Source organism: Triticum urartu, chromosome 5A, assembly GCF_056163025.1.
Source record: "Triticum urartu cultivar PI428250 chromosome 5A, HENAU_Tu73, whole genome shotgun sequence".
Lineage (NCBI taxonomy): Eukaryota > Viridiplantae > Streptophyta > Magnoliopsida > Poales > Poaceae > Triticum > Triticum urartu.
This window is the reverse complement of record NC_141877.1, coordinates 507,746,232-507,756,219: the sequence shown is the minus strand read 5'-3', so window position 1 is coordinate 507,756,219 and position 9,988 is coordinate 507,746,232. Positions and strand designations below refer to the sequence as shown.

Here is a 9,988-nt window from a genome sequence, read left to right as displayed (position 1 = left end):
AATTTAAAAACTTAAATTTGGACATGTTTTGCAAAAAATGTAGGGAAAATGTAAAACGGCTATAACTTTTGCATACGATGTCGGAAAAAAACGTATAATATATCAAAATGTTCAGAACAAAAATCCACTTCCGATTTTGACCGCCTACGGCCTGTTTGCAAATTTTTAGAATCGTCAAATTCTAAAAGGAAAAAAAGTTATGCTCAAATTTCAGTTTTTTTGAATTTTTGTTAAATCTGGTCAAACTATGGTCAAACTACTTCTTCAAGAAGTATTAGTGTTACTAAATAATTATTCAAGAATATTAGTGTTACTAAATAATTATTTCAGTTTTTTTGAATTTTGGTCAACTATGGTCAAACTATGGTCAAACTACTTATTCAAGAAATATTAGTGTTACTAAATAATTATTGATTTTTAGAACAATAGTTTCAAACTCAAATAGTGAAATGTGTGACTTCATGCTCAAGCTAAATTCCTGAGGGTCAGGAAAACAATAAATGCAGACTTGGAAACGAGGGTGAATAGAACCCGGAAGTTAAGCGTGCTTAGGCTGGAGTAGTGAGAGGATGGGTGACCGTTCGGGAAGTTAGATGATTTGGAATGATGAGGGATGATTAGAGATTAAAGGTTAAATTGAGCAGTGATGAGGGGTGATTAGAGATTAGAGGTTAAAATAATTCAGAAATTTGAAATTAAAAAAAAATAAAAAAAATCATAAAATTTCCTTTAGTACCGGTTGGTGTTACCAACCGGGACTAAAGGTGGACCCCCAGGCAGCGGCCACGTGGAGGGCCTTTAGTCCCGGTTCAAGTTAGAACCGGGACTAAAGGGGGAGGCTTTAGTACCGACCCTTTAGTCCCGGTTCTAGAACCGGGACTAAAGGCCCTTTTTCTACTAGTGTTGATTGAGGAACATCTTCAGGAATATCTTCAGTAACACCCCTCCTTCTGACCCTGCCACTTGACATAGCTGTTGTCACTCTAGGTGGAGGCATGGTAGCTCTGGCTTATGCAACGAACGCAGATTCAAGAAGAGGGCCATGATCCATGACTGGTTGATATGACATCCTCTCCTAATTAAGCAAAGGAAAATGCATACATTCAGTTCAAGTGATAATGAACAAGATTGAAGCAAAGAAACATAGCAAATTTAGAATATTACCATTTGTTGCAAGAGGTAAACCATGGATCCTGGGGTCTGAGTTGGATCCATGGTTGGATGTACTATGTGTGGCATTATGTTCTGCATTTACAACAGTTTAGTTGCACATATGACTAAAAGTAATAGCAGAAATGAAAAACTTGGTGCACACTGTAATTTATAGAAATTATGGATGGATCATCAAACTCTTCTTCCGAATCATCTTCCGTAGCTTGAGGTGCCTCTCTGTTAATTTCTTGCCATTTGTTGTGGCCTTTCTTATTGTGATTTGCACCTCCACACACAGAACAATGCATGGTTACACCATGTTTAGTCAGTTTCTTCCCACCTTCCTTGTCTTGCTTCTCTTCTGGATCTTTCTTTCTATTTCTCCTTGGTCTGCCCATGACCTTTGTGTACACGGGTGGGTACACCTCTACTCCATCCATCTTTGTCCAATGCTCCTGGTCTCTCATTGGCTTGATGTTGAAACCATAGGCTTTTTGTAAGTTTTTACTGAATAGCATTCATGCGCCAGGCTTTCAGGATCTATCCTCTCCTCTCTAGCACAAGCTATAGCATGATGACATGGAATTCCTGAAAGCTCCCATCTTTTGCAATCACAACTCTCGTTGTTCAAATCAACTATATAAGAATGGTTCATTGACAACACCTTGAAAACCTTTTGACCTGCCCCTTGAACCATGCAGTGAGCAGCCCATTCAGTAAACTTGTCAAGTTTCTTCTGAATTTTTGGGCACAATCTTCTAGTCCATTTCCTATCAGTGGCCACCTCCTTTTGCTTGTTGTACATCCTTGTTGTGATCTTGCCATTCATTCTATCCAACATTGACTTAATGGGTAGTTCTCTCGCGTCCAAGATCCAACTGTAAGTTGATTGAAAACAAACATGTTAGTACACACATGAGAATTAACTAAGTTACATGTGCTATAACTCAAGTACACCAAGTGATTACCTATTGAAAACTTCAGACATGTGGTTGAGTAGAGTGTCACACTTCGGAAAAGGGTTGAAAAATGCTTTAATCCGGGTTCTTGGAGGCCATTTCTCAGCCCATTTGTATGCATCAAAGCTGTCTTGTTTCATCTTTTCCATTGCTCTAGTGTATGTAGGAATATTTGTGGCCCTAGCAATTGCCCACAAGTTATTCTTTAGCTGTTCACCTTTGTGGATCTCGTGAAAATTCTGGTACATATGCCTCACACAAAACCTGTGTTCAGCATCAGGCCATATCTTTGCCACTGCTTTTATCAGACCCTGCAATTTAACACAACACATTGAGCAACATAACACTAGTAGAAAAGGGGGCAAAGGTCCAGGCCGGGTCAGCCCATTAGTCCCGGTTCAGTCACGAACCGGGACTAATGTGAGCATTGGTCCCGGTTCGTGCGGCTAAGGCATTAGTCCCGGTTCACCTGAGCCCTTTAGTCCCGATTTGTGGCAAGAACCGGGACTAAAGGGTGCGATGCACTTTAGTCCCGGTTTGTGTCTCAAACCGGGACTAAAGATTAGACCTTTAGTCCCGGTTTTAGACACAAACCGGGGCTAAAGGGTGCAATGCCCTTTAGTCCCAGTTTGTGTCTCAAACCGAGACTAAAGGTCCCATTTTCAAACTCTACCCCCCCTGTGGATCGCCTTTTTTGTTTCGAAAAAATCAAAAGAAAATGATAAAAACTTCAAAAAATAAAATCCTTCGAGAGGTAGTTATATTACTACATCTACTAGTTAGGAAAATTTAAAAACTTACATTTGGACATGTTTTACAAAAAATGTAGGGAAAATGTAAAACGGCTATAACTTTTGCATATGATGTCGGAAAAAAAACGTATAATATATCAAAATGTTCAGAACAAAAATCCGCTTCCGATTTTGACTGCCTACGGCCTGTTTGCAAATTTTTAGAATCCTCAAATTCTAAAAGGAAAAAAAGTTATGCTCAAATTTCAGTTTTTTTTGAATTTTTGTTAAATCTGGTCAAACTACTTATTCAAGAAGTATTAGTGTTACTAAATAATTATTCAAGAATATTAGTGTTACTAAATAATTATTTCAGTTTTTTTGAATTTTGGTCAACTATGGTCAAACTATGGTCAAACAATGGTCAAACTACTTATTCAAGAAATATTAGTGTTACTAAATAATTATTTCAGTTTTTTGAATTTTGATCAAATCTGGTCAAACTATGGTCAAACTGTGGTCAAACTAGGGTCAAACTGTGGTCAAACTACTTATTCAAGAAATATTAGTGTTACTAAATAATTATTGATTTTTAGAACAATAGTTTCAAACTCAAACAGTGAAATGTGTGACTTCATGCTCAAGCTAAATTCCTGAGGGTTAATAGGATTGACATCTTACTATTGTCAAGAAAACAACAAATGCAGACTTGGAAACGAGGAAGAATAGAACCCGGAAGTTAAGCGTGCTCAGGCTAGAGTAGTGAGAGGATGGGTGACCATTCGGGAAGTTAGATGATTTGGAATGATGAGGGGTGATTAGAGATTAAAGGTTAAATTGAGTAGTGATGAGGGGTGATTAGAGATTAGAGGTTAAAATAATTCAGAAATTTGAAATTCTAAAAAAATTCAAAAGAAATTCATAAAAGTTCTTTAGTATCGGTTGGTGTTAAAGGTGGACCTCCAGGCAGCGGCCACGTGGAGGGCCTTTAATCCCGGTTCCAGTAAGAACCGGGACTAAAGGAGGAGGCTTTAGTACCGACCCTTTAGTCCCGGTTCCAGAACTGGGACTAAAGGCCCTTATGAACCAGGACTAAAGGCCCTTTTTCTACTAGTGTAATGTCACATATAGATATGACAAAAGCAAGTAAATTTCAGTACAACAAGCCACATATAGATATGAAAGAAGCAAGTTAATTTCACAAAGTAATTTATTGAGATCCTACCTTTGCTTGTCACTCATGATTGTGTATGGAGATGTGTTGCATATGTTGAGGTCATCCTTTATGCTTGCTAGAAACCACTCCCAGCTGCTAGTTGACTCCACTTCAACAATGCCAAATGCTATAGGGTAGATACAGTCATTTGTGTCAATACCAACAGATGCGAGCAAGATTCCTTTATATCTGGTCTTTATGTGACATCCATCAATAAAAATTATTGGCCTGCAACCCATAAGCCAACCTCTCTTGCATGCATCCAAAGACCAGTACAATGTTGAGAAGTGCTCATGTGTCTCCTTCGTATTCTCATCTACTATCTCCTTTGTGCATAGGAAAAATTTGCTACCAGGATTGCTTTGCCTTAATTCCTCTCCATAATCCCATAACTGCTTGTATTGATCATCATCATCCCCCCTTATCTCCTTCACTGATGCTCTTCTGGATCTTCCTAGTTTGCTCCTGGTTGGTATGAGGTTGAACTCTGTCTGAACCTTCTCTTCATATTTCTTTAAGGGCATATTCTCATTATCTCTGAACTCATTTTTGTATTTTTTTGTTAGAAAAGGAGCTGTCAACCCTTTAAGATTCCAGGACTTACTACAAGTGTGCTCATCAAAGAACTTCTTTATGACAAAACTAGAAGTTCTGTTGTCCTTGCTTGCCTGAAGATACCATGGGCAATCACCAGAGCATTGAGCTACAACTCTAGTAGAAGTATTCCTTGTCTTCTTCACTTGAACCCTGTTCCTGATGCTATATGATGTTATAGCATGTCTTAGCTCCTGCACATTTCCAAACACCATGCCAAGTCTAAAAACAGGGGCATTTAAATCTGTTTCTGCATTAAATGCCTTGAAATGGTATTTCAACTTGTCCCTCTCTTCTTTGGACAAATCAAGGTGGGAATCATCTAGAGCATCCTCTGCTAGCTCTGCTTCATAATCACATGGTGTATCCTTCTCTCTGTGATCATCCACTTCTTTATCTATATTTGTCTCAAACAAATCATCGTCCCCATCCTCCACATCAAAGTCACTATCATAGAAATCCTCATCAGTCTCTGAATCTGATGCTGCTGCATCTACTCCAACTTCTTCCTCCATTTCTTCATCACCACAACCTGAGGATGATCCTTCCCCAATTAACCTCCTTCCCCTCCTATTCTTTGGCACACTTCTTTCCTCATCCTGGATATTTTTCTCTTTCCCATTGCTTTCATTTCCTGGAGTGATGACCTTTGGTGGTTCAGGTGTCTCTCCATGGTCTACAATCAGCAACAAATTCTTGTGCTCTGTAGTTGCTGCTATCATTGCAAGGATGTCTGCATCACACTTTATCTCTCTCAATCCATCACCCAATGTCTTTCCCGGCTGATACCAAAACACATCAAGCATCACACTCACTCTGTCATACCCGAGCTGTTGCAGAAAATCATTGATCCATAAAATGGACCAAGTATCACTATCACAATTGTCAAACCAAGCAACTTCATAATCCATGTATGTGCTATTGCTTTCAGTTCCACAAAAGAAGCCTTTGTGGTGAATCTCAACTGAGAAAAGACCATCAAAAGCACCTGCAATGCAAATAAGAAGTACTTAGTTTACTCTTACTTTAGCTTATAACACACAATTTAGTAAACAAACAAAATTCAGTTAACTCTGAAGCTATTAACTTTAGTTAACAATTAACTTGAGAATTCACTTCATAAAATTTTTGTAGTAAACAACCAACCACACAGATGGTTTCCAGGCAACAAATACACATATATGTCATCCCCTCACACATGGGCACTGATCAAATATTTAACAGAAATACTAGTGTGACAAGATTAACTTCTGTCAAAAAGTGTCCAAAATTCAGTTAAGCCACTATCGAACATTCAGTTAAGCAACTGTCCAACATTCAGTGTCATAAATTCAGTTAAGTGTATGCCAATAAAGTTCAGCAATGCTACTGTTGAATTTTCAGTATACCTATACTGACTATTTCTGATAAAATCAAATCCACCTTCCCCTCACTATTCATTCATAATACTTGTGGCTGTAGCCTACTAATACAACTTGTAGGTACAGAAAACTTGTCTGCTGGTCGTGATCAAACCAAACATGTCGGCAGCAGTACAGAGACAGTACAGACTTCGCTACTGAATCAGACTCGTAATTACTCCTGCTACTCTTCTCATGTTTAAAAGCTTGTTCCTAAAACCCAGCAAATGTGGTTTGCGCTTGTGCGGCAAATAGTTCCTTATGTATGTCATCTAGTCTAAATTGTTTATCGATCACAATTACCAAAAAAGAGGCATCTTACTAACCCATGCATTACCACCGACAGGCTTGCATTGTCAATCAAGCCACTGACACGGCCGACCTGCCGGCGGCGGCATCGAGCTCGACGGCCAACGCGTTCTTGTCATCACAGAAGGAGCAAAGGGGATGATCGGTGCAGCTATGACATGGTCGCCGGCATGGGCCAGGTCAAGGTAGAACTCAGTATCGATGTCGAAGAAGGGCCCCTCACGAGCACCACCTGCCCCTGCAGCTTGCTCCATGGTGCTGCCCCGGCCATCTCCGATCATGACAAGGACAACAATTGCCTGGTTGCAACTTCCTACGGCGGGCTGCATATCACATACGTGGACACAACCACTATCCTGCCATTATATCCTGCCAGTGCATGTCGTTCCATGAATTCTTCTAAAACCCTAATGAAAGCAGGGTACAGAGGGGCAAAGGAGGCGAGGCAATTCTCACCGTATGGAGGGGCTGCATCGACGGGTGCTCGCCGACGAGGCTCCGCCATCCACGCCCGCGATGATCAATGGCGTCGTCACGATCCCCCCAGGCGGCGGCTCCGAACGATTGAACTAGGAGAGTTGAGGAGAAGAGCTCGCGGCAGCACGATTGAACTGACCTACGACATGTTAGGATACGAGCGTGAATTCAGGGTTGCGTTGTCCCACCAGCTCAGCGGCTTGTTTGCAAAGATAAGAAAAAACGAAGGGGTTTTTTGAAATATTCCAGCCACCCGCACGGCCACACGCCTCTGTCCGTGTTCGAAGTCGCTGTCAATGGGTCCTGCGAACACGCTGGCATCCTAGTCAGCAGCGCGGACGTACGAAAGCGTGATTTGAACCGTATTTGAACCAAAGAGCCAAGTTTTGTACCAGTTCAGCGTATTTTTCAAATTCATGCACTAAAGTGAACATTGGTGGCAAGTTGAGACATCACTGGTGTAATTACCTCCTTTTATAAAGAAAAGGTGTATGAAAGATGAGTATGACGTTAGAGTCCACTTGACTTGTAGAGCTCACTGTTACGGAGCCAACAAGCGCGCTGGGGATGGCCACGTGACAAGTACTTTGCCGAGCCTTGTGTTTAAGCCGAGTGTTTTTGCAGGATATGTCGAGTTTTTTTTGTAAATGTGTTTTTTTTTTCGTGCTTGGCTTACAGGGTACTAAGCCAAGGACCTTGGTAGTTGCTATGTGTTTTTAGAGGGTGCTCGGCTTACAATTTGCTAAGCCGAGTACACAACAAATAACACTCGGCTTATTCGCAAACAACAAATAACACTCGGCTTATTCGCAAACACTTGACAACGTGTGTTTTTTCCATATTGATGGATTCGGTAGTCTACAGTAGCTTCTGCCATTTCCACTCTCTTTCAGAATAATCTTGGCATTGCGCCTGTGCCATATGGTTTTCCCGAGCACTGCAGCCGCATGCTACTTCTTAGGCTTGGAAGGAACGTAGTTGCTTAGGATGCTGAAATTAAATCTAATAGAGATGTGTTGGCTCGTTGTAACTTTATTAGGGAAATATACAGGAGATAAGACGTCCTTAATCAGAATCCTCTAAAAAAATTACGAGTAGTTGCTTGTTCAATGGAACTAGAGATGATACCCGCGCATCGCAGCGGGAATTGGATGTAGTGATTTTTATGAAATTTGGCGGTATGAAACTTTAGTATTTTGATTAGGTATATGAGAATTGAAAGTCAAGCACATATAATTTAATATATTTCATTATTAAATAATTGTATAAAATTTATTTAATATAAATAACATGCATGATGCATGTAAATGTGTGTCTTTTCCCCTGCATAGTGGCATAGTGAGTTGACATAGTTGCATGTCAAGAGAATTAAATTTCGTGAGTCATGCATGATGACATGATGAGTTGACATACTTGCATGTCAAGATAATCGAGTTTCAAATACTATAAACCTGATACTATTGTTTCTTAGGCTATTAATATAATGTGGAGCCAGAGCGATGCCCTGCTTTTCTAAAAGAAGTGGGTGGAAATTGCCAGAGAAAGGCGAAGCAAAACTTTCATATATAAATAATGCAATACAATAAATGAACAGTATTTGGTGTCTCGCTAGCACGCTGCACCTAAATACTCCATCATTCACTGTTATAACATGTTCTAACTTTTTTCTAAATCAAATACATACGCATTTTAGCGTGTTTGTTCACTCATTTTAATTATGTAGAACATACTGAAATACTCAAAACATTTTATAATAGTGAACGAAGGGAGTACTGTCAAATATATTAAGTCGTGAAGATCATATACATGCTCTCCTGACCACAAGATTTAGGCATGCGTCCCGTCGACCTTGCCCTTCTACCTCCCTGCTCCTCTGTTTGCTGCGATGCTCATTGAGGGAGTCCTGGATTATGGGGTATCCGGACAGCCGGATTATATCTTTTGGCCGGACTGTTGGACTATGAAGATACAAGATTGAAGACTTCGTCCCGTGTCTGGATGGGACTCTACTTGGCGTGGAAGGTAGGCTAGGCAATACAGATATGTATATCTCCTCCTTTGTAACCGACCTTGTGTAACCCTAACCCCCTCCGGTGTCTATATAAACCGAAGGGTTTTAGTCCGTAGGACAACATACAATCATACCATAGGCTAGCTTTTAGGGTTTAGCCTCTCTGATCTCGTGGTAGATCAACTCTTGTACTACTCATATTATCAAGAATAATCAAGCAAGACGTAGGGTTTTACCTCCATCAATAGGGCCCGAACCTGGGTAAAACATCGTGTCCCCTGCCTCCTGTTACCATCCGCCTTAGACACACAGTTCGGCACCCCCTACTCGAGATCCGCCGGTTTTGACACCGACATTGGTGCTTTCATCGAGAGTTCCTCTGTGTCGTCACCGTTAGTCTTGATGGCTCCTTCGATCATCGATAGCGATGCGGTCCAGGGTGATACTTTTCTCCCCGGACAGATCTTTGTATTCGGCGGCTTCGCACTGCGGGCCAACTCGCTTGGCCATCTGGAACAGATCGAGAGTTACGCCCCTGGCCATCAGGTCAGATTTGGAAACTTAAACTACACGGCCGACATCCACGGAGACTTGATCTTCGACGGATTCGAGCCCCTGCCAAGTGCGCCGCACAGTCACGATGAGCATGATCTAGCTCTACCATCGGACAGTGTTCAGGAGACCGCACCGGCGACCGCTCCGACCCTCAATTCGGAGCCAATTGCGCCATCCATGGACGGGTGGATAGACCCCACCACGAAGGTCGTATTCTCAGCGGCGATCGAGCCGAATATCGACCTTACCCTTCACGGGAGCCGTGACAGTGAACTGCCGGATTCTCCCCCGGCCACGGACTCCGAACCGCCTGCGCCCGTGCCTATCGAATCTGACTGGGCGCCGATCATGGAGTTCACCTCCGCGGATATCTTTCAGCACTCGCCCTTCGGCGACATACAGAACTCATTAAGGTCTCTCTCCCTGTCAGGAGAGTCCTGGCCGAACTATGTTCGGCAGGATTGGGATGCGGATGACGAAGAAATTCGCCGCCCACCCACCACCCACTTAGTAGCCACTGTCGACAATTTGACCGACATGCTCGACTTCGACTCCAAAGACATCGACGGTATGGACGACGATGC

At 41.8% G+C, this 9,988-nt stretch overlaps 1 protein-coding gene across 1 annotated transcript; it reads right to left on the bottom strand.

The window, feature by feature from the left end:
* Positions 1-1,925: 1,925 nt before the first annotated feature.
* On the bottom strand, positions 1,926-6,866 carry LOC147972325 (uncharacterized). Its single transcript, XM_087523034.1, has 3 exons — positions 6,818-6,866; positions 4,130-5,640; positions 1,926-1,964 (listed from the first exon to the last, which is right to left on the bottom strand). The coding sequence occupies exons 1-3, from the start codon at positions 6,864-6,866 to the stop codon at positions 1,926-1,928; spliced, it is 1,599 nt and encodes a 532-aa protein (XP_087379160.1).
* Between the last annotated feature and the right edge of the window lie 3,122 nt (positions 6,867-9,988).

Bases quoted from the DNA above. Each gene is read 5' to 3' on its own strand.
- LOC147972325 (XM_087523034.1), bottom strand. From the start codon at position 6,866: ATGGCGGAGCCTCGTCGGCGAGCACCCGTCGATGCAGCCCCTCCATAC. The intron at 5,641-6,817 runs GTGAGAATTGCC...TTTGCATTGCAG, and splicing joins CGATGCAGCCCCTCCATACG to GTGCTTTTGATGGTCTTTTC. The intron at 1,965-4,129 runs ATAAAGGATGAC...TGGCAAGATCAC, and splicing joins GGGAGTGGTTTCTAGCAAGC to AACAAGGATGTACAACAAGC.